At 51.5% G+C, this 25,191-nt stretch overlaps 1 protein-coding gene across 1 annotated transcript in view; it reads right to left on the bottom strand.

The window, feature by feature from the left end:
- Lhx4 (LIM homeobox 4) overlaps positions 1–24,835 on the bottom strand; it is a 40,003-nt gene extending 15,168 nt beyond the window's left edge. Inside the window, exons 1-2 of the mRNA XM_004643434.1 lie at positions 24,530–24,835; positions 7,606–7,777 (exon numbers count right to left, since the gene is read on the bottom strand). Of these exons, the coding sequence (XP_004643491.1) occupies positions 7,606–7,777; positions 24,530–24,605 (248 nt within the window). The 5' untranslated portion in view covers positions 24,606–24,835. The remainder of the gene's footprint in view (positions 1–7,605; positions 7,778–24,529) is intronic.
- Positions 24,836–25,191: the final 356 nt, after the last annotated feature.

A 25,191-nucleotide genomic window follows, 5' to 3' on the forward strand; every position in this document is an offset into this window, starting at 1 on the left:
GTAAACACACACCAGGTAACTTCATGTGAGCTATCCCGGCCCGACCACACAGCAGCCCTCGTTGGTGGCGGTCATTACTCCCCTTTCACAGAGACAGGCCTGGAGCAGGCACCTGGCTGGCCCAAGCTGCCCCTCTTTTCCCCCTGCACCTAAGCTGCCCTCTTTCCTCCAGGTCACTCAGCCTCAGCCAAGAGGCTGCTCAGCTGTCATCAAAATGCCCTGGGCAGAAGGCCCACTTGTGTGTTTGCTTTAAAGCAGAAAAGTCACCCCTGATTCCTAATTCTGGGCCCAGAACCCACACTGAGAAGCCCGTGGGCAGGCTGTACAGGGTGGAGAAGCACTTTTGGAATAATCCCGGGAACTAGTACCCCTAGCCACCCCGAGCACCTGCAGGTCGCTTGCTGATTCTGAGTCCCAAAGTCCCTTGAAATCTAGGGCCTCACTGTGGAGGGCAGGCACCACCAAGCCGGGGAAAGGACCTCTGGGGGACAGAGACCCCATCCAGTCCTCCCAGCCTCACTGCTGTGCTCACCTACAACACTGGTCCGTGGCTTCCTTCCAAAGTGGTCTCCCAAGGACGTGGCAAGCTCCCCAGGGCCCAAAGTAACAAATCAGATGCTGGCTCTAACAGGCCCCCGGTGCAACCTTGGCCAGAAAATCAGCAGAAGATAAAGCTGAGCCAGATCACAGGCCCTTGAGTGCTGAGCTTGGAAGTTTCAGCAGTGTGACCCAAGATGGGCCTGGCAGGAAGGGACATCGGCTGGGGGAGGGCGGCACACAGGGAGGAAGCCATCAGGACACAAAGGCAGGAGAAGGGGCCATCATGACAGAGACAGAAGGGATGAACAGGGAGGGCTTTGCAAAGATTGATCTCCGTGACCCGGCACCTGGGCAGCTGGGAGTGGGGACGAGTCCAGGCAGCGAGGAAGAGGCCGTGAGGGTGTCTTGCCTGGGCACTGCTCCCACCTTCCACTCCCGAGTCACCACAATCCCACCCTGCTCAGGGATCAGATTTCCATAGTGCTAATGCCAACTGATGCCCACACTGATCTGCAACCATAGATCCAAAACAATTTCCTCCGTGCCAGGAAAGTCCCTGAGAGGTGTTTCCACAGATGTCAGGCGGTCCTCGGCACGGGCCGGGGAAGGGCGGCCCTGTGCACAGCTGAACCAGGAGAGCTCGGCCGGGCCGACAGATAATCCTGGGCTCATCACCGCCTGATATATGGCTCCGGTCCCCAAGGGGAACTGCTGGGCTAAGTAATTGCTTCTGCCTTGATTACAGGCTGTCACAAATGACTGTGGGCCTGGTCCCACCAGTGTGTTTGAATCTTACAAATGTCCACATGCACAGCCACTATCTGGACCATCTGATCGTTACCTTAAAAGGTTTAATTTGCTTAGTGAGGGAATTAGACTATAAACTATTCAGAAATTATGGAAAGCCACATGTCAAAGAGATCCTCCCCCTGTGGGTTCCTTAGTGTATTTTGCTAGAGCAGGGTGTGTGTGTGTGTGTGTGTGGTCTAGCAGGTGTGCAGTTACCAGAAATAAAGAGTGGCTCAGCAAAAGTCTAGCCCCAGATGAGACACAGAGCTAATAACCAACTGTAGAACTGCAGCAGGCTCTTAAGGAGGGACAGGACACAGAACAGCAGAAGGGACAGGCCAGCCCCTCCTGCACAACCCCGGACCCTGCTCTGTGATGTGAAGGCCAAGCCAGGGGGTTATAGAGCTCTTGGCCACACCAGGAGGGACAGCACTCTTTAAGAAAAACTCACTCGATGCAGAAAGACAGCTTTCCAACCTGGCTTCACGCCAGAAAGCAGGCATTTGCTCCAGTCACCTGAACTACCACTCCCGCTGCACCAGCCTCACCACACACCCCAGCCCCCCACCTGACTAGAGGCCCTTCCTAGCCCCTGACCCCAAGACACCCATCTCTCCTCTCCTCCCTACCTAGAAGTTCTGTTACAACTCTGATAAGAAGAGCTACCAATAAATATGACAGCTACTAAGCTATCTTCTTCAATCCTCATAGCGACTCTAAATTTTGAGTTTTATTCCCATTTTAGAGATGGAAGAGTGAGGTTCAATGGTATGATGCCTCACACTTGCAGTGAGTGGAGATTCAGACCCAACACCCACGCTGTATGAAGTCCACCCCAGGAGGGCCAGCCTGCCCAACCCGAGGGAACAACACCCTGCGGGCCTCTGCCATGGCCCGCATGAGGAAGAAAGGCACTGCACACCAGAGGGACGGGGCTCAGGACAACAGTGAAGACCTGTGCACAGCCAGCAAAACCACCCTGCGGTGGCCAAACAGCGGCTGAGCTGAAACACGCTGTTCTGGACTGCAGGGATAAATCACGGCTGCTCCAAGGACGCTGCCTACCTGCCCTTGGCTGACAGCGCCAGACTGACTGCTGGGGGAGGGGCTGGCGAGCACGGCAGGGAATCATCGTCTGGCCCCCACCAAGCAGCCCCCCAGTTCCCTGCACACCTCCACCTCCATCTTGCCAGGGACCCCGGCTGACATTCAGCATGGCAAGGGCCTCCAGAAAGCATGCCATTCCCAGCAGGAGGCTCCTGGGGCACTGAGTGTGCCCCAGGACCACTGAGATTCTGTCCCCCACTCTCCTCCCCTTCCAGGCCATTGTTAAGTACAGAACTCTGGTGGCCTGGGGCACAGATGGAAGTGCTCCCAAAGCCTGGAATGTCCTTGAAGTCTTGACCTTTACCTAAAACCTGTATAAAACGCATCCTCTTTCTGACTCTGTAGTGATCTTTGTTTTTGTATCATAGTAATTAGTAGTTTAGTTCCCACATTTTCAGATAAATCAACATGGCTTGTGTGTCCTGTGGCATACAGGCCCTGCCACACTGCCACAGGCTCTGCTCACTCTGCCAGGCCACCCCAGCTCAATCTGAGGAGCTGCTAGTATCAGGTGCCATGTCCCCAAGGCAGCTCTCTAAGGGGCTGGGGCTGAGAGGGCAGCCTGAGGGACTCCCTGACAGCCTCTTCCTCCAGGGCGCCCTCATTGGGCCATAAAGCACCACCACCCCCTGGGCAGTATGCATGACACGCTACTGTCTCCCCAGCTCTTGGGCTGGCATGTGCTCCCCCTCACAGAGGGAAGGCCTGGTCACTTGCTTGTCTGCTGATGAGTGCCAATCAAGACAGAACAGGAATTCAAGACGCTCCACTCGGGTTCACCAAGTCACCCTGTTAATAACTCCATTTTGCCAAAATGTTCCCGTGTGCCAGATGTCCTCCAGGTAGGCACTGTTAGAATTCCTGTTTTTCCTGAAGAGGACACTGAAGCTCAGAAATGCTAAGGAACTGGCCTAAGGAAGGGCACCCGGCTGACCACTGACTGAGCCAGGACTTGAACCCAGCTCCTGGAGCATGAAACCGTCTGTGCTGTACTGGATAGAGAGGTAGAAGTCTCTCACGTTCCTCACAGGACCTAGTTTGTGATGAAGAGAAGACCCTGAAGCCCTGCTCCCCAACCTCTACTCTCCTGAGGCCCTGCCCCCTTTGCTAGGAGAAACGGGGCCCACGACATGCTGGACACATGGTCTAGAAACTCAAGCATGTGTTGGCCCCTTGGTTCAAGATTCAAATTGTAACAGGTCTTGGAACATCCCCTGTGTGAAGGATGGGCTCTCCTGATGCCCCCAGTAGACTCAGAGCAAATCAGCCCCATCATACTGTATTAGTCCACACACTATTTCTCCTTCTGGGTCTCACAATTTTACTTTGTTTGGATAAAGGAAGCCAAGAATGCAGGAAGCAAAACCAACAAAAAACCGCAAAACTTAGTCAATTGCTGAGCAAGACAAAATTCAACAGGCCTAAAAGACAAACTACAACAACCACAGAGTACAACCACCAAGCATTACTTCTTTCTTTTGCAGGGTACATACAACATTGCCCTCTGCTGTCTGTTCTCGGTATTACCACAGCTCTCTGGCTGTAGGTGAAGTCCTCCCTCCTGGCTTCCCCAACCTCCCCCAACCTGAAGTGTTGCACATATCCAGGGAGCACTCGTTACACCACCATCCTGATGTGGTGCAAAACATCACAGAAAATACAAATGGAGGAGGCTGGGGGGTTGCGAAGCAGTGCACTGCCCCACATCACGGGGTCCAGGAGCTGGATGCACAGCGCTGACAGTGAGGCCAGGGAGTCCTGCACTGCCTTTGAACAGAGCTACGTGGCAGCTCCTGGAAAACAGTTATTTTCTTTTCTCTGCTTCTTCAAGGAGAATGAAGAAGGGATTCTCTGGCTCTGACCTGTGTCTTCCAAACTCCACAGATGAGAGCATTCTGAAGTCTGATGGGCAAACTCAAGAGCATGGCACTTGGTCTCTCCTCAGCCTGCCTCTCTCTCTCTCTCCCTCCCCCCTCTCTGTCTCTCTCTCTCCCTCTCTCCCTTCCTCCCTCCTTCCCTCCCCCCCCCCAGCTGCAGCTGAGTGTGAAGTGTTCCCAGCACTGCCTGCCCTCCTGCCTGCCCTGTTCTCCCCGCAACCCCCTGCACATGTGCTGTCTGAGAGCTGGTACCGGGTGATATTCCGTTAGCCACCAGGAGACCCAGCTGCTCCTGGACTCCCAGTGGGCAGCAGGTCCTAAAATCCCTGCTGATGGGAGGTGACCCCACATCACCCTGGACAACCTGCTCCCTCATAGCCTTTACCTAGGTCAGGACAGAGTCGTGACTCCTGTATCAAACAGCCACAGTCCAAACAGCTGGGTGGGGGCTACAAATCCAGATGTCCTCCCAGGGACCTTGGGCGTCTTCACCTCTGTTTGTTCCTCCATTTGGCAGGCGACAGAATCGCCGAAGGCTTCTGACCCTGGTCCTTCCACAGAGCGGCCCATTGCAGAGCCAAAAGATTCAGCACCAGAGCTGTGGCCAGCTCCCCGCCTGACAACTCTGACTTAGCATGAAGTGGGGGACCAGCGAGAACAAGGATACTTGCTGCTACCTATCGGGCTGTGCATTTCCCAGGCAGTCTGAAGACCCCCAGCTCACAAGATACCGAGAAAAAAACTGGTCACCAAAGCCCTTGTAAATCCATTGCATAATTTTACTCCTGGTGACAGACTGCAAGTAAGGGCCATTGCTTCCAGCCGACATGGAAGATGATACAGAGAGGTGAAAGCAACAGGAGCCCAGACTGAGTCGCCCATGAGAAAACAGAGGAGGTGAGGCCTGCACAGGGCTCGCGCTGCCGAGAAGCCAGGCTCTGAGTAGCCACAGGAGGGTGGGCAGCCCTAGGAAGAGTAGTGTCCATCCCCCAAAGGGGAAATAACCAGGGCCAGGGGTTGGGAAAGCACTGGGGAAGGGGCACTGGTATGATTTGAGCTAGATATCCCCCTAAAGCCTCATGTGGTCAGAAGACTTTTTCGGAGGTGGCTGGAGCTAGAGCTTGTAACGCTGGGATTAAGGGCATGTGACCAGTGAGTCAGTGGACACCAGTTCCATCTCAGTTACTTTTCTCCTTGATGAAACAGACACCACGGGAAGCAGTGGTGGCGGGAGGCTGGGAGGAAGCGGGGGCAGCAGGCTGTGGTGGTACAAAAGCAGTGGGAATCCTCTGCGGACCAAGCAACCCCGAGGCGGGGGCTGGCATGTGGGCCAGGGCCTGGGCCGTGAGGAGTGAAGGCAGTGGGCCACCAGGAGGAAAGCGAGGGTGCCAGCAGGCCTGGAAGGGATCCACGCCAGGGCCATGACATAGGGAGGCCCAGGAGGCAGGTGTCAGGCACCGGCCTATGGTCCCACTGTTAAGCCCACTATGGCGTTCCCGTCTCTGCCCACACTCTGGACCCCTTCTGGGTCTAGAGAGACCCTCTTTTCCTAGCATTACCTCTCCCTCACCCAACCCTACCCTTTCCTAAAACCAGAGCCAGCAGCAGGGTCCAGAAGCCAGGCAGAGCCCTGAGCTCACATTAAGGGCTCCAGGTCACTTTCTGGTGGGGACACCCAGCTGGCCTCTCCCTGTACCTCATGGGTTGCCCTGTCCTCCCAGGCCAGGCCAGCCAGAGTCCCTGTGGGCACTGGCAGCTGACCCAGGGACATCTCAGTACCTACCTTACCTCTGTCCCTAGATGGGCAGAAAAATGCGGCTTCTTCCCTCCCTGCTGGAGCTCACCTCAGCTCTCTGAAGGTACAGGGACACCCTGGAGGATGCTGCCCTGACCACAGAGGCAGCGGCAGCCCCGATCCCTCCCCTACTTAGGTGCACATTTATGGCCGAGTGGAATTCACCCCGTTCAGGGGCCCGAAAGGGCCACCATAGTGCTTGGCAGTGGGGTGGACAGTAAGCCGAGGGGAGCACTCATCACCCCAAGAAAAGATGCACATAGTGGGAAGGAAACTGCAAATGCCAAGCAGTGAGAGTCAGAGGTGGAGAAGGCGAAAAGGAAGACTGAGCAAAAGGGGGGCCACACGCAAAAAGCTGCGGGAAGAGCCAAGGCCTGCCCTAACCCTGAACCAAGCTGGACTAGCTGGGTGTGCCCACATTAGCCACCACCTGCCCTGCCTTGTAGCACACACATGAGAAACACGTGCACACCACATACACAAGCATTCACACACACATGTGCATGCACAAGGAGACCAAAATGTAATGATGACAATGTGCACAATATTCTGCACACAGCTAGGAGGTGGTCTCTATGGTCACCATAGAGGAACCATAACAAGATCTTCGGCTTACAGTCCACGAAGGAAGTTCGAGAACCCTAAGAACCTGATCTCCCGTGCTCCCTGCTGCCCATCCCTTGGGAGGACAGGAAACCGTGTCTTGTAGCCTCATCCTGGTTTCTCTCAGGTCCCTCTCCCAATCCCCAGAGACATCTCTTCAGGGGCACAATGCCACTGACTGGCAACACCTCCCCCGTCCTGGCTTTGCTGTGGCTGCTGCTCTGAGCTGGCTAAGGCACCGGCCTCCATATCAGGCCCTGGGAGAGAAGAAATTCTAGGAGGTGCCCTGACCCCAAAGCCCAGGACCATCTTAAGAGATAGCACTTAGGTGACAGATACTTCCCTAAGAACATCATATAAGCTCACCCAGTCGGAGCTAATTACAACCCTGTGAATTAAGGACTAGCATTAGTAGACCCATTTGAGAGAGAAACAAACTGAAGCACAGAAAAATTACATAATCACCCAAGCATGCAGAGCCAAAAAGCGAGCTCAAATCCAGGCAGGGCCTGGGCTCTCAGTCATCACACAAAAAGCCTCTTCATCCTATTTCCATGATACTGACCGGGCAGGAAGCAACTCTGCCAAGCCTCGGGGGCCCTCCAAGCAGCCTGGGAAACATAGCCATAGAGGGTCCCCGGCAGTAAGGTGTGAACTCAAAGCACCGCAGTGGAAGTCTCTGGCATGACATGGTCAAGGGCCCCGAGACCCCAACTCACCAAGCAGAAAGAGCAATTCTGGAAGAAGCTCACCTGGAAGCTGCCCTGGTCCTCGCCCTCTGCCTCTCCCCACTCTGTGTCCCCTGCTCAGCTCTCAAGGGGACCTCAGAGCATCCTCTCACCACCAGGATTCACCTGTCCCACCCCCCAGAGGAGCCCGGGCCATCCCACTCACTTGAAGAAATCCTCTTTGCAGTAGACGCTCCCGGCTCTGGAGAAGCACCTGTCAGCCAGCTGCATCTGGCAGTCTGCACACTTGAGGCAGGAGCTGTGCCAGTGTCTGTCCAGGACCTTCAGGATGAACTTGTCCAGGATATGCTGGTTGCAGCCAGCACACTGGGGGATCTCTGTGGGGAGAGGAGAGAGGTGGCATGAGTCCTTCCACAGCTGCTGACCAGACCTGGCTGGGGACTACCTTCCCACCATGCCTGTGGTGGGAGCGAACATGACCCAAGTGCCCAGGGCTGCTGCATTTTCAGGCCTGGGTGGAAGCTGTGCTAAAAACATCAGGCCCTGAGTGAACCCTGCCTTACCACAGACAGAAGCCATCTGGCCTGAAAAGTGAATGATTTGGGGTGCTGACCCAGGTCCAGGCCTGAGGGCGCTTCTACAGAGGGAATCTCAGCATTTCCTTGAATTTCAACAGGTAGCATGGACTAGATCCATCAGTAATCCTACCTGAACTGTGTGTGGTGCTGCACATCTGTAATCCCAGCACTCAGGAGACTGAGGCAGAAGGATTGCTGAGTTCAAGGCCAGCCTGGGTTACATAGTGAGTTCAAAGCCAGCCTGAACCACATAATGAGACCCTGCCTCGAAAAAACAAAACAAAAAATAAAGCCTTCTTGATGTCCCTTCCTGGGCCACAGACAAGAAAGCTGTATGTTGATATCCCAGGTTCCCTTGCAGTTCAGGTTCTGAATGTGACGCTCTTAGGAAGCCCTGCAATCAGAACCGGGTTAAAGGCAAGGACAGCTGAAGGAAAAGCAGGCTCTTTTTGTACTGCAGTAGATCACAGCAGAGGCAATGAAATTTTGGAGGCTGGGAGTTATTCCTGGAAGCTCTGTCTCAGCTTGGCTCCGCTGACTTAAAAGTTACCCAATACTGTACATGGTAATGGATAATTTTCCACTTCAATAGTGAGAACGGATTCTGCTGTCATCGAATGATCCAACATCTACAGAATGGCCAGGCCTCCGTGCTTGGGCGAGTGATGTAGTGCTTCTAGCCATGCCTCCCTGCCTCCCCCCACCCCGCCCCCACGGGGGAAGGTAACAAATGCTAAGACCAACATCGTAAAAGTGCCAGCACTAGGCCACCTGTAGTTTCCTCCTAACAGCACTCACAAGGCCTGCAACCCTGGGCTTTTCACCTCTGTCATAAACAGTGTCTGGGCGGCTGGGGCAGGGGATCTTGAGTTTCAGCACAACCTGGACAATTTAATGACTTAACAAGACCCAATCTCAGGACCAGGGAGATAGCTCAGTACAATAAGCACTTGCCTGGCAAGCCCAAGGCCCTGAGTTCAATCCCTGGTACCGCCAAAAAAAAAAAAAAGTAAGACTCAATCTCAAAGTAAATTTTAAAAAAAGGGCTGGGGATGTAGCTAGTGAGAAGACCTGAGACTCAACCCCAGTACATCCCCCACAGTGAAGCACTTTTGCCAACTGCTGTCTGTATACATCTTTCCCACTAGAAGGGAGTCCTAAGGAGGAGGAGCAACATTTCTTCCTCACCTGGCTTGCAAGGGTAGCTCCACGGATACTAATCAGTGGGTATCACTGACCACGTTCTCATTGAGAGGCTCCCTTGAAACAGTTCTTCCTACTCCCGCCATGTCAACAAAAGTACTAAAACCCAAATCTCCTGGGAATCACACGGTCCTCCATTTATATTGTGTTTCTGGCTGGCATATCAACCCTAAACTGTTAGCATGACAGAATTATCCTCAAAGCACTGGGGAAACAAACATATCAAAATCAATCGAGAAAAAGTGTCCTTGCTTGAATTTAACACTTATCAAGTTCTGTGCTGGCCAGATAGCTCAGCGGACTAAAACTCCTGTTTAGGCAGAAGAGACTGGGTTTGATACCATGCCAGCCCCACCCCTGGGGCATGCTGAGACTGAGACTGAGACTGGGAGGCGGAAAATAGGAGGATCACTACAAGGCCGATCTGTGTAGTGAGACCCTGTAGACCTTGTACTAAATTTAAAAATAAATAAATAAATAAATAAATATAAATAAAAACTTATCAAGCTCTGAGGTGCCCAGCAAATGCTAAGCTCATATTGACCACAAGAATGTTGATTTAAAAAGAAGGTAAGAAGGGCTGAAGGCGAGCCCACAGACTCTGGAACCAGATGCCTGGGTCTGAGTCCTGGCTCTGCTTTTTCACTCTGGACAAGGCACTGGCTTGTTTCTGCTTCAGCTCCTCACTTACACAAAGATGATGACCTCATGCCTCATGGGCATACAGTGAGGAGTAAATGGTGGGACAGATTCTTAGCAGAGTCCAGGTACAGCAGGGACTCCATAAGGGTACCAATGGTTGGGAGACAGGCCTAGCTGCAGAAATGGCTGAAACGCACTCATGCACCCAGGCTTCATCCCACTGATCCCACATGAGAATACCCATCCCATGCTTGGCGATGCGTGCCTATAATCTCAGAACTCTGGGAAGCCGAGGCAAGAGGACCACAAGTTCGAATCCCACCTAAGCAATTTATCGAGACCCTGTCTTAAAAAATAAAATGAAATAGGCTGGAGATGTAGCTCAGCGGAAGGCCCTAGGGTCAGTTCCTCCAGGAAGGCCAGGAGGGGCTCAGAGAGTGGGTTTAAGAGTATGTTTGTCTGCCCCAGCAGCCACAGCCCTGGCCTCTCTGCAGGGACTGCTGGGACCAGTCCCCCTGGAGCTGAAGGGAAGGTCTGGGTGGAGAGGTGGCACTTGAACTGCCTGGTGAGGAGGCTGCAGGGAGGACAGCCAGGATAAGCCCAATCTCCAGCAGGGGAGCGCAGGGACAGCTCAGGTCAAGAGCGTCCCAAAGGGAAGGAAGTACGGGCTCTGTCAGAGCTGGAGCACTGCAGGCTGCTGAGTGCAAGGCCTGCATGAGGAAGAAGGGTTGGCTTGGTTCTGCAGGAGAGCAGAGGCAGACCTAGCCATGAGGCCCTCGCAGCTCAAGGGAGTAAGAGATGGACAAAAGGCACGGTGAGAACAGGGCCAGTCATGCACAGGTCACCATGCAGCCCCCACTCCACACAGAGGGCAGCTGCGCACACCCACAGCTGGCACCACTGGGCACTGCCTGGTGCTGAGTGCCATGTCAGCGGCTTCTCTGTGAAATGAAAGGAGGCAGACACTGCCCCAGGGTTGGCCAGGTACCCTTTGGTGGACTTGCAGAGCTGCCCTGGCCAGCCCTGGGCGGCAGAGGCAGAAGCCTGGGCCACCTCCCACAAGTTGCTGGCTCCTGGGTAAACAAGGGCTACAGTCCTACTCACTGTCATCTGGCCTTCCTCTGGGCAAGGATGAAGCTCTATTCGTTCTCCCAGCCACAAATGTATGGGATGAGGGCGAGGATGTGTGCCTATAAAATTTATTTCAAGCAAGGTATCAACTGGGAGGCTTAATATGATGATATTCAAAAGAGAATACATTAGGGCTAATGTATGCAGGGAACGGCAGCGGGCAGGGAGTTCCAGGCATGTGAGGCAGACATCACCCCAAGGAAGAATAGTAAAAGCAGACAAACACGATAGGGATGCTTCACGCTGGGCTGGGCTGGGCGGGGCATCCCCTCCTCACCAAGCTAAGCCATCCCTTGGGTTTGGCACACATGGAAGGGATACTAAGGAGGGTGACTTCAACATTTAAAAAAAAAGAAAAAAAAGCCTTTCCCACTCTATGCCAGTATCGATTGAGAGACCAAGGAAAAGAGAATTTTTGAAGCAAAGATAGTTTAGAAATGGCTTAAAAGATCCACACTACGCAACAATAGTGAAGCTGGGCACACAGACCCCACCATGAACTCTGCCAGGGCTTGCATGGACACTGGCTCACTGACTCACACCTCTTGGTGAGGAAGTGTCATCATCCCCCTCCGAGGATGAGGACACTGAGCCTGGAAGGGCTGGCCAGTGTGCGCTCAGGGTCACACGGGGGGAGGAGCAGGTGTGAATTAGCAGCCTGCACTGGGTCTTCCCTGAGCAGGTGAGAGACCCCAGCCACACACTGTGGCTGAGCCTTGACAGGGGAAATGGAGGCAGAAGTTCTCCTGGTGCTCTGTGCGCTCCCTAACAACTGGGCAGAGCTAAGGCCTAAGGCCTAAATTTAGGCTTCCTGCATAGAAAATACATGGATCATACAGCACAAACACCAGCCCCTGGGGGAGGGCTGTCAGTAGGAAGCCTCTATCCACAAGTCCCCTCCCCCACCTGCAAGGTGCCCCTGTAGAGGCATCTGTAAGCCCAGGCCCTTCCCTGCCCATGGGAGGGCGAGGACTCGTGAAACTCAGTCTCTAACTCTCAGGCCACAACACCTCCATGTGGTTACTAAGAAACGTATACAATCTAGATATGTTTCAGAACTGACAGCATAAGCCTTTTTTGTGTTGTAAAATACTATTATTGCTATTATTTTAAAACGTGGCAACCCTGAGCAGAAGTTATATAGATCTCCTATCAAAATGAAGTTGTAACCAAAATTTCCAAAAGACAAAATCTCCAAATCCTGAGTAAATTCATCTCATACAATAGTTAGTATCATGAAATTCCACTTTAAAAGCTGAAATTTATGCATATCCTTGGAGTCACTCAAGACAGAACTTGACGTATAAACTCAGTTCCCTATATAAGCAGTCATTTCATTTAAAATTGAAGTTTTTATTTTAGCTGTACATAAGTGTTTCGTAGTGATGTTCTCAGCTGGAGATCTGCAGACAGTAAACTCAGGCATGAAAAGAAAATGTCCTCACAACCTTCCAGGAGTCCACGGAGATGCTTAACCAGTGGTACAATGCACTCCCGGCCATCAGGGCCCGTCCCCAGGGCCTCCTGGGTCCTACAGAGTGACATGGCTCAGGGCACAGGCACACACATGGAGAGCACCTCCATGTGTGAACATGGACACTCTTGCTATCCATGTGACCCTCACAAACACACATATACACACAGACACATATAGTCACACACACATACATACAGACATACCTATACACAGAGAAGAATATATACAATTAGATGTACCTTGAGACCCATACATTCATAAACACACAAACCTTACCTGGCTGGATCATGTCAAGGGGGAAACTGAGACAGAAGTAGTCTCAAAGCTGCTCCATGTGCCATGCCTAGGACTACCATGGTCACAAAGGTGCATACACACACACACTGTGTTTACATACACAGAGACATGTTCATGCATATTTATAAGTGCTCAAAGAAACATACATATAGCATACGTGAATCAGTTGTTCGAGATCACAGGTCCAAAGTACACATAGACACACATATACATACATCTTCATACATGGGCTGAGGCACTGCTACTCTAATAAAAGCCTATTTCTCTGAAGTCAAGCTCCACAGATAAAGGAAGCCTTTGCTGAGCCAGGGAGCTGTCCAACCCCGAAGCAGTCGGTGAGTGAGTGCCCAGTGAAGCAGAATGCAAGGGGAAGGAGAGACATTGCTTCAAGTATTTGTGGAAGAGGGCTTAAAAATAAGGGGTGAATTGGAAAGTTTCTGATTTCATGTAGAGTTGGAAACTTCAGTCTCTAGGTCATCCACATCATCTGGACTGGAAACAGGCCTTCATCCTACCCCGCACATGTTCTTGGGGAAGTCAGCAAACCTCTTCACACTTTGGCTTTCTTGTATTTCGTGTCTGTAGGATGAGGATGATGTTGCCGGCCTGTCGCTCATCTGCTGTGGTCACAGCAGCGGTGGATGCAGAACACCAGGCTCCACAGCTCCACTGTCAGGCTCAATGGTCAGTGCCCTTCTCTGTTATCAGTCACTAATTTGTATAGCTAGTATGTATGGAAATCACTCCATCCTTTATTACTTCTAAAAATATACTTTTCCTCCCTCATCACAACAAAACACTCAAAACCGTCCTCACCCCCTTGATTCTAGAATACACACAAGTGCACCCTTGCAAGCAAGTCACAGACGGAGCTCGCATGTGCACTGGACGCCGTCACAGCGGTGCTGCCGAGCGCTCGCTGCACAGTCGTGCAACGTTCAGCCGGAGCCCAGGATGTCTGGCGGCAAGAGGAAAAGCAACAGTGCTGTGGAGGGGACTACTAGGGAGCACAAAGCAATAGCCACGGGAACCAAAGTGAAGATAATGGGAGACTGGACCAAGGTAAAAAGATGGTAGACATCCGTAAAAGTAAAAATAGTTTATTTACCAAAAAACCACAAATGCACATCCTTTTCCAATTCATATCATCCTAGAAGATGAGCAGCAGACAGTGTGGCTCTGCACGGTCTCTTCAGAATAAATAAATCTGGCAGGTTTTTCCCCTGAGTGAGGACAAATTTACCAGACCTTGGTGTCCTCCCCACATGTGAATGTGAAAACAAAGAAGCCGAGCCTACTAACTGCCTGACATCAGTCTCTTCTGTTGTCAGGTATCCAGGTAAATACAGACTGGCTTCAAATTAACCGTGGAGGCTTCTAGCATTTTTCTGAAGAGATATCTACAGCTCCAAAGGGAAGATGACTATTTTTTATTGGCTACAAAATGGTTACAGACCATTCAACAGCAGCCACAATCTAACTCTTCAGCAGAGAAGCATACACAACCCACACCCTTGCCCTCAAGGCACCTGAAGTATTGCAGCAGAGACATCCTAGGCTTCTTTTGCAGAACTGCCCATTTTTAAATCCAAATTCCTCCATTAGAAGTTGGAGAAAGCTGGGAAGTAGAAGCAATCAAGAGGCCGGATGTGCACCACGGCCCCAAACTGCCCACACCTCTCTGCTGATACCTAATAAGTGCTGGGCATTTTGACTCCCCAGTCACATTTCTTCACTTTCAAGAAACTGTTCTCGAGGAACCAGGGGCCACCATGAAACATTTCACAGAGTCTGTGTTTATTTGATTGATTTAAATTTTTTGAAAATGGTGTCTTTTGTCCCCTTGGTTAGGGAAGATCAACAAGATAGAGTGAAGAAAATCTGCTAAAGAGCTACAGCCAGAACCAACACACCTACCAATGCTTTCTAACACATATTTCAGAAAGTTACCATTTCTGGGAAAATGAATCATAATTTCAAGCATCTCCACTGGAATGCTGATGCATTACCTTAATATTTTTAAATGAAGTTATTTTACAGGGGTAGGAATAATGTTCACTTGACTATGCTCTGAGGCCAAGTTAATATTTTGTAAAACTTGAACTTTGATGTACAAAATAAGAGACCTCGGAGTCACTGCTTTTTAGCTACCTTTTGGATAGAGTTTTGTTCTTTTGGGTTGTTTTGTCTTCCCCCCTCCCATAATTTCACTTGACAGCCTAATGCTTAAAACGGCATTTTTCTGGCTGCTTTTAGAAAAGGAACCAGGGCTCTCTTTTGGCAGACTCCACGGTATTCCTGCTCACTTTCCTTATGACTTCTGTAAAATGGGAACTGAGTCTTTGGTCTCTGAGGGCCTTAAAGTCACCAGTACTTTAAACTTTAGATATTTTCAAATCTGTCTGCTCATTTATTCTTCCCAGACCCCTGTGTAGATGCTACTGGGCACATAGTAGGGACTGAACTGGGACTAGAACACCTTCTCTAGGACAGTTTCTGGGGCCCACTGACGATTTCCATCAGTGTTTATCAAAGCCACCTCTCTCTGGGACTTGTGCCTCCAAATCCACTTTACATGACTTTGCTCCAGGAGTAAATAGGTTTTGTTTTGTTTTCCTTTGTTTTGAGCTCTGTCTTAATCAGCATTCAGCTGAGGTATGTTTCCCCAAACACTTAATTTTATTTAAGGGTTTTTTTTTTCTCTCTCTCTCTCTCTGGCTATTAACTATACGGAGAAGCCAAAAAGAGCTTTAAGGAAACACATGCATTTGAAATGTGCAAATTTTTTCTTCCTGAAATTTCCCCTTCCTTTCCTGTAGGCAAAGCGGTTAAAACAACAACCGATGCACCTACTGCTCCTATCTCCCACAGTGAAAGCAGGAAGCTGGACTTTAAAAGGCAGGTTAAGGAAATACTCAGCGGGGGACTCATCGGTCTGCAGTGGGAACAGCTTTAATTCTGAAGTGTAGCAGCAATCTAGGACGACAGGACTTACCAGTCACAGCGGCCTCCCTACGCTGCACCTGCCTGGATGCACACCTGCATTCTGAACTCTCCCAGGCTAAGCATCAGAAGGGACTTACAGTTAGGCCAAAACTAAAGTTCCCTTACTGGGTAAATATTTCAAAAGTAAAATTTTCCAATGCGAAGTTGTCATCATCGCCACTGACAATAAAATCCTATTTTCTGCTCACAATTCTCCTCTTAATCAAATGATGTTAATCAACAACCAACACACAGGAAAAACCAAAGACAGCTTCACATGTGTGGTGCTGCCCACTCTCCCCCTTCATTTCTACTCAAGACAGTTCATTTTTATTTAACAACTGACAGTTTCCTTTTTTTACATTCTGATTTATTCTAAACCAGTGTATCTTAAAGAGACTATAACATAATTTTCTAAAATGTCTTATAAACTCTCTCGTAAGCAATTTTCATAATGTAAGGATATTCTCATAAAAACAGCGGAAGCACAAAATTCCAATATTAATACTTTAAAACTCAAAGGGAGAAAGGTGTACTGAACATCATGCTATTTCAGTGCGGTTACAGCAGCACTAGATGGAGGGCTGGGCCAATCACAAAAATACTGGAACAATCCAAATTTTAAAAATTGGTATAACACTTGAGGAGAATCATATTCTATATCATAAATGCTTAAATGCTTAAAAACATCCATCTACAAGCACCTTGTTATCTAGTGTCTAGGTGTTTTTTTTTTTTCTGGTTTGTCTTTAAAAATGACTAACAAATGAAAGAAAATCTTTCTTGTATCAGAGCTGATCACACTTTCACTTGCCTTTTCCCTTCGTTTCCCCTCTAGGATCCTTCTCGCACATGTCGTATTTGTTTTACTTTGAAATTCTCCTTTATTCTTTTACTTCTTAGAGAGCTGAAAGATAGTAACCTCTTCAATAAAACAGCTGATTCCAAAGTGTTCGAGAGATAATTGTGAAGTTAACATTTTAAGGCTGCAATATTCTAATACGGATAATATTTTAATAGGAAGAATCTGGTAGCAAGTGAAACACGCAATGTCAATATGTATTTGAAGGGAGAGGATTATCTTTCAGATGATATATGTCCTAGAATTAGTATCCTTCAGTAGGATATTGAGTATTCTCAGTAATTGCAAATAAAGCAGAAAATTATACTAAATAAATCCATGAGAATGGGTGGAAATGCTGTAGACACACCTCTAATTCCACTCCATTTTCACATTTAATCATTGCTAAATCTCCACAATGTATTTTTCTGATGTTTCATTCTGTAGCAATATTCCATATGTTTGGCAACCGCTCCTTCATAAGAAGAAATTTTCAATTAATTTGGCTGTAAGTTTTATCTCTATTGAACTATTCCCAGAACCAGTCCCTTAACCCCCTAACATTATAATTAAGGCAAATGATACTTTAAAGGCATTTGGGGGTAAGGTACCACAATAAAACATCTGTGCCTAGTCCCAGACAGACAGAGTGAAGGGAGTAGGGAACCTGAGAAAGGAACACCTATAAAACCACACCAGGCGTCAGAACTCACCTTCCCGGGTGATTATCCAGTCTGCCACTTCCATAATTAACCAAAAGTACATTTTCTGAGGGACAATCAATTCCAGTTTTGCCAATTAAACCCAACCTGTTCACCTACCCTCAACAGCAGTGCCTCAAAGTGGTTGATCTGCACTCCATTTTGATCAAGGACCCTATAAGACTGTAGAATTTTTAAAAGAAGACAAGACCCCACTGCAGTATTTGTAAGTGACTTCTTTCCACCACAAATAACAACAGAAGCCCAGTGTGAGGGCAGCTTAGTCCTGTGCTCGACAGAGGACAAGAGATGGGTCTTCTCCCCCTGCAGCTGGTGGACACACAGCCTCTAAGAAACCGCTTTGCTGTGAGCTCCTACCTAATCTCACTTGTGCCCAAAAATATTTCACAAAGGAAGGGGGAAGAAGAAAAGAGAGGGAGAGATTTTCAAGTCACCAAGTCCTGCTGGAATTTTACTAAGAGCAGTAGACCATTTGATCATAGTTGTCTTATGGCCATTGCTAACATTCATTCCAGGAAGAAGGGCTGACAATCACTAACGAGGTAAGAAGCCCCCACCCAGCCTTCTCCAAACCCAGCAGTGCATGCACTGAAGTGTCTGGAGCTAGCACAGCAAACTGACGCTTCAATCTCTCTCCAACCTCGTGTTTCCCCAAGTGGGTAACATTACTCCTTGCCTCGTCTCATCAGCTAAACCTGTTCCAAGTCTCTGCGAAGTCCAAAGCTTCTCAGCTCTATTCTTGATAGATTTCCCTAATTGAAATAAATGGCACCAGGTCTCTCTATCCAATTCCTTCTACCCTCCCCCATGCACCACTCTGCAATTGGAGAAGGACCCAAGCTTCCCAGCCAGGGAAATCTACCAAATATCCACCATTCCTACCTGAAACAAGAGGCTCTGTGGAGATTTAACAACCCACTATGTAGAAAGAACAAGCTGGTTAATCCCTGTTAACTAATTTTCTATTCTTGTGAAACTGTAAGTGTGACCCTTCTGCCCCTTGCCCTATGGTCTCCTCTGCAGCACTGGACTGGCTCTCTCTCTCTCTCTCTCTCTCTCTCTCTCTCTCTCTCTCCCTCCCTCCCTCCCTCCCTCTCCCTTTCCCTCTCCCTCTCCCTCTCTCCCTTTCTCTCTCTTTCTCCCCCTCTCTCCCCCTAAAGCTGGTGCTATGTAATCACTAATTGACTGTAACGCACAGTGAAAGCGCACTAAAATCCCAGGCAAATGGGAAGTTAGGACAATGCAAATATTTAGGACTTGAGGCTGTCTACACCTGGTCTGCGGGGTCATTAGGTCGCTGTTCAAACACAAGACGCCCTTGTGCCCTTTGTTTTTCTCTACTCAATAGGAAGAAATTGCTTTGTTGGTTTCCGGTCTCATTCGACCCCCACCTCACCTGTCCGAGGTCTCGAATTTTAAAATCAGCCCGGGTATTTGCAGCCCGGTAGGCAGTCTGCACGAGGTTCTGACGGCTCCTGTTGCCCTAATCCCCATAGCACTCAGCCTACATTCTTGCCTTAACCCCTCTTTGTTTGGGGCATGTCAAACGAGAGGTACACCCAGCTTCGGATGTCCTCATTTAATTTCCTGAGGCTCTTGGTTTTGTCCTGCCCTGGCTTTTCTAATAATGCTTTTTCTCCATCCATTTTACCTTTCAGAGCCCTTTAAAAGCCACATTTACCCTGTTATGTAAGAGTTAAATACATATATTTTAATTCATGAGATTTTGAAATGCTATATCATTTTCATATAAGCCCCATATTTGTCCACATATCCGCTGGACACCGGGCGGAGCCGGCGCTCGGTCCCAGCCAGCTTCGCCTCCTCTGCGTGGTGCGCCCAACCCCACGACCGAGCAGTGCCATGGCACTTCCTTCCCTGATGGATTTAATACCCATCCTGGCCTGCGCACGTAGAAACCTGTTCTCTCTAGAGCCAGTCACGTTTCCAGCACTGGCCAAATCCGCTAAGTGGGGGAGCAAAGCGGGCGGCCGAGCACCCAGGAGAACGTGCGGGCTCCGGACCTGCTACCAGAAGCCTCCTTGCCCGGAGAGGGCTAGGCGCTCCTAAAAGGGTGCATCGCTTTCCAAAGTTTACAAAGTAAGGCAAAACCTTGTGCTTCAGCCTTGGGATATTAGTTTTGTCTTTTCAAGTGCTTACCGAGGACTAGGCATTGGAAGGGAGAGAGTGTTTTAACCCGGTTTACCCTTGCCGAGGCGCTGTCCGCATTCCCGCCCGCCACTCCTCGAGGAAAAGTCCCCGTCACTGTTCTAAAGGGCAACGGGTCCCAGCCTGGCTAGTCTCGGTTCATTGGACCTCAAGGCGTTCGGGAGTGAACCTGGAAAAGGAACTGGCCCAAGCACAGAAGGGACAGAGAGAGAGGGCGTGAGGCGCAGAGAAGCCGAAGGTGCTCTTGCGCCGGACCCGATCCAGCCCCTCCCGTGCCGTGCCCCGCCGCCACCTCCACCGGGACTGCGGGACGGTGAGCGCACAGCCGGCTGCCCCAGGATGGCCCTGCCCGCCTCTGCCAGCTCCGCGCGCAAGGTTCTCGGACCTGCGCATCGTCAGCGAGCTCCAGGACAGTGCGCCGCCCGCAGGTGCGCAGCAAAGGCTCAGAAGAGAAACCCTGGCTGCTCTCCCGGCCACCCGGGCCGGCACTGGCCCGCGGGGCGGAGACATCCTGTCCTGGTCGCAGCGAGGTCAAGAGGGTCGCGCCCCAGACCCGAGGACGCCACTCCTGCCCAGCCCCGCGCAGACCGTCTTGGCTCTGGTTTTCCTCGAGCCGTGACCGCAGGCAAAAGAGAAAAAAAAAAAAAAAAAAAAAAAAAAAAAAAAAAAAAAAATCAAACTTTTCTCAGTCCCGACGTAGCGACTTCCCGGGAGCGATTATCCCTCCACTCCCTCTCAGCGCAGGCCTTCGCAACTCGCAAACCAGCTCGTCTTGGGCGAGGTCTAATCTTTAAATCTGCACCCTGAGGCACTGGGCTTGGAGCTTCCCAAAACTTCCCCCATCTTCGTGATCCTCCCTGATCGAGGTCTTGCGAGGAAAGAGATCAGGGCCCTGGCGCTGTTGACCACTCCTTGTCCCAAGCTACACCCTGTCATGGTCGTTGCAGGGTCTCCAAATTCCCTTTTCCGCAGTTCACAGCTGAGGCAAGAGATTCACACTTCGCAGCGTTTAGGAAATCCGAACCCCAATGCACCAGGCTGCAATCGGTGGGCAGTAGAGACAGCCAGCCTGGTCTTTAAAAAATTGGCTTGCGCCTGAGATTTTGTTGAGCAGGGAGAGAAACCTGTGTTACCCGGGTTGCTGTCTGAAATTCTGCACCGCAGTCTCCACATATACCTAAATATGTTCGCGTGGATTTTTTTCTCTCACCATAAGACAGGAATGGGGAATTAAAAAAAAAGCATTCGGCACCAATTTGAGAAAAACATTGGCCAGGAGAACAAGGCTACAAAACCCCAACCCCGCAGGAAAACAAACAATTGTGAGGGACTACAGTTTAGGACGCGACTTACACTGGAAATTTACCCACCCCCGCACAGGCCGGGGAGCCCCAGAAAAGGAGGGGACCGTAATGGGGCGTCCTAGAAGTCCTTCATTCAGACGCTACACATACAAAAATCGCCTTTGCCGCAACTTCGGGATCCGCAGGAACTGGCTGGAGGCAGTCCCTTTAGGAGACTTGGAATCAGGCAGGAGATGCCCCAGGCCTGCTTTCCAATTACCCAGCCCAGTGGGGACCGACTGGAGTCTCTCCCGCGCAGGTCACCCCACTCCCCCCGCCCCCAGCAATTGGAGACCAGGAAGAATGCATGGGAGATAGGTCAGAACCGTGAGCAACGGACGGACAAAACGCCCCACCGTCCTATACATATCTCGCACTTTCTGAGTCTTCTTAGCCATCCGCAGGGGCCGCAGAACCCAAGTGCGTGGAGGGACCGCTGAGTTCAAGAGTTTTGCAGGATGCTCGGTAGGCGTTTAATCTCTCCCAGCGCTGCTCTGGGCGGGCGCTGTGAGGACTGGGACAGCGGCCACCTAAAGCTCCATCAGGGCACTGACAGGCTGTGCCTAAAGGAGGAGGTCGGTGAGTGGAAGACCCGCAACACAAAATCGTGGGCCAAGAAGCCGGAACCTGCCAGTTAGGACGGAGTCCCTTTCCAGACCCATCCATACCGCCCCTGCCAAAAATGAAGCGAGCGTGAGACGCCAAACCAAGGCTGGCGCAGACAGCGAGCCCGCAGGTGCCGCAGGCTCCTTCAAACGGAGCGCGCGCATCACCCCGCAAGGAGCCTCGGACTGATCTCCTTGGGAGGCACTGGCCCGCGGCGGGGGCATCTGTCCAAACCGAGATCTATGGGGAAGGGGCTCTACTTCTCTACAAAGACTGCTCTTGGGATGGCTCCCAGCCTCCTTCCACCGATTCTTCCTTAGTTCTCTGCTCTGGGTGGATGTCCCCTCTAGCCGCCCATGGAGGTGAAATTTGTGGAGTAGTGTGCGGCCCTAGCCCGGAGAGCAGGGGAAAGAGACTTCCATTGGGTGAAGGACTGTAGCGCTAAACAGAAGCCGACCCAGGAACCAGTGGGGGCAGGTGGCGGGAAACAGACTGGCAAGGAAGAGGACAGGGTCGTGGGCAGAAAGTGCCAAAGGAAGAAAAATTACATTACTTGGTAATGTTTCCCTGAGGGAAATGCATCTCACCCATTCTCAAATAAGCAAAAAAATATTTCCATCGCCGCTGAAACAAAGTGGATTTAAACTCCAAAAACGCCCCTAGAGGCAGGGCACCAGGTGACCGAGGTTATGGGTCCTGAGACCTGCGCCCCCAAGAGCTCCAAGTGTGATTGGTGGTGGCTCAGGATGAGGAAAACGTGGAACCCATCTCTGTTGGTGAGGGGTGAGGGGCACAACCCAAACCTGTGGTTGTTGGATACAAGGGACCCCTTATGAGGAAGTCTTTCTCAGCTCCCCTCACCCAAAGTTTGGGTGTCCATAGGCCTTAGGATTACTCTTCTTCCTCCCTGAGAGCCAAAGGTGTGACCCTCTATACTCTCTCCAATGAATTAGGTTTTTTAGTGCAGGGAAGACAATGTTTGTGTACATAGGTGTGAGGGGGCCACACCCACTACCCCCAGTCCTAGCACCATCAGCCTAACATCCAGGAGCCAGATGGGCTCTCAGGGAAGGAATAAGTCACACAAAGATTTCTTCAATCCTCAGATAATAGGCCCCTTGATTTGGGCTGGTGCCTCTTCTAATTGGGGCCACAGAATGTTAGCAAGATAAAAAGGAGGACTAACCACCCTTCTTGGTACTACACTGCCTTGATGGGCCATTCTGAGGTAAAAGGGTCCTTCCTTTACCTTATTAAGTTTTCCACAGTTTGAACCCAGACTCAGCTTTGGCAAACAAACTGTATCCTGCCCTGCACTGGGCAGATTAGGAAAGCAAATTCCTCACATCAAGCACCAAAGTTGTCTTTGAGTAAGAAACAAAAATCAAGACAATCTCAGGGCTGCATATTCCAAAAAAGGATCAGAACAAACCCAGGCACTGTATTTTGTTGCTGTCCCAACTGACAGGCCACCTATCAGTCGCAGCCATTAGAGTACAGGCTTTCTAGATACTGAGGACCGAGTCACACACACACACACACACACACACACACACACACACACACTTCACCTCTCTCACTACTTTCCTCACTCACTTTCATACAGCTACAATTAGCTTTAAATCTTGCGTATCTTTGCCAGGTTTGTATTTCTGTTGTGCAGGAGGTAATGACCCTTTGGGTCACTCCCTTTGAGGGGCAGCAAGTGCAATGACCTCCCAGGGCCTTCTCAGAACATCTTAGGAAATTACACAAGGCCCAGCATGGACTTGAGACTGTTTGCCAACTGCTGACAAAAAGAACTGCCGAAGGATATAGCCAACAAACAATCTAAATAGGTTTAGGTCAAGCTATCCTCGTAGTCTCTTCCCAAAACGTCCCAGGGAAGTTTAGGGCCCTTGCTGGCCAGCCTACCCCTGGAGGCATCCCCGGGACAGCAACCTGTGATGGAGAGCAGTGGCGCAGGAGGGCGCGCTCCTATGCCCCAGTTCTTCAGCAGTTTTCTCTCCAGGAGCCAGCTCTTATTTAAGCGTCTAGGACTTAGCTATCGCACCATTAAAGAAGTCCGAAGTCCTAGGCACAAGTACAATCCCTTGACAAAAAGACTGAGGGAATCTTTCGTCTTGTCACCTTGCCCAGGACGCCTTGCAGAACTCAGCAGCTGGCAGAGTAAGACTTAACGCAGCGCTCATCGTGCGCGCGCGACCGTCAAGACCCGTTTCAGTCTCTACAAACTGTCTCATGCGGACACTGAAATCAAGAGTGAGATACAGATTCGCTCCGGGACTATCCGTGCGCGTACACCCCTACCCACAGAGTCTGGGGACAAACGCCCCAAGCTACCCTCGCGGTACTGCTTTCAGGCGCCCGAAGAAAGTGATGGGGCTAGCGCCCAGAGTTCCGTCTCTCGCCTGCAAGCCCGAGCCACCGGATCTTACGCCCTAGCTAGCTTAAAGAGTGAAGCCCGAGTTCACAACTTCCTCCCCGCGCTCCTCTCTCCTCTACATTCCGCTGGAATGTGGCGAGTGGATTCCCTCACAGCAACAGTCGGTCCCGGGCGGCGCAGGCGGCCAGCGCCGCGGGCACAGCTGCTGGCGACGCACCGGACCGCCTGGCCCAGCCCCCGAGTGGCGGTGGCGACTGAGCGTGGGGCCCGGGCTTCTGGGCCGCCAGACCCTGGGGGAGTGAGTGGGATGCACTCTCCAACTTCCAGCCAGCCGAGGTGAAGTTGCACTAGCGCTCTAGCAAGCTTTGGTCCGCCCGGGAAGAAAACGATTTGGGGGCCACCCTTGACCCCAGGCCTCGCCGGCAGTTCGAACCCCCACCCCCATCTCGTTCCCAAACAGCACTCTATCCAGCGTACCCAGAAAACCCATGGGCTACAAATGCGTGTTCCGGTTCCGCTGGTGAGCCTCGAGCAAGTCTCAGAGCCTTGCACATACTCCCGGAACAGCCCACAGCCAGGCCCTTCAAACGCACTCTGGCCGGTGCCCCTGCCCTGTGACCGCCTCTGCGTCCCAGCCGCCGGCCCCTTCTGGCCAGGGCCACGAGCAGCGTCCGGCCCGCCCTGCACCGGCTGAGGCTGTGAGCTGTCCTGGTACCGAATTAGATCGTCAAGAAAAGGGGTTGTCTTACGTTGCATCGGCACACCGATCATCTCCGGGAGCCCCTTGACAGCCCCCTCCGCGGGGACAGCCGCGCTCTGCATCATCTTGGAGCAAGAGCCAGCGAGTCGCAGTCCACGGAGATCTCTCGCGCTCTCCCTCTAGCTGGATTCAGAAATTTGAAAATAATAATAAAAAACCCAAGCAGGCCGCCGAAGTCACACTGGAAGCCGGGCCCTCCGCCTCCTCGGGAGGACTCCACAGGCTGGCCGGCCCCTCCCCCGCCAGCCCTCAGCCTGCTTCAAATCCCTTTGATCTCGCTCTCCGGGGTTGGTGCACATCCCGGGTCGCCCAGACGCTGTTGCTGCAGCTCCGCTTTTCTCCCCTCCTCCCGCCCCCGCCCGCCGCTCTCCCCTCCCCCTCCACCCTTCGCGCGCCGGCAGCCCGGAGGCCGCGGTCACCCAGGCATTTGATTCATTCACACTGCGGGAGCGGCCGTGACGTCGCTTTCCGCAGGGAGGCCCTGCCTCAGCCAGTCTTCCCATCGGCAGCGAGCCGCTGACCTCGGCGGCGGGGGTCCCGGTACCCCGGGAGCAGCTCGGGCGCAGAAGGGCGGGGCCGCAGCGGGGGCGGGGCCTCACGTCCCCCGCGCCGGGCGTGCGGGCTCGCGCCCGGGTATAAACACTGCGGCGG

This window comes from Octodon degus, unplaced genomic scaffold, assembly GCF_000260255.1.
Source record: "Octodon degus isolate 3935 unplaced genomic scaffold, OctDeg1.0 scaffold00176, whole genome shotgun sequence".
Taxonomy (NCBI): Eukaryota; Metazoa; Chordata; class Mammalia; order Rodentia; family Octodontidae; genus Octodon; species Octodon degus.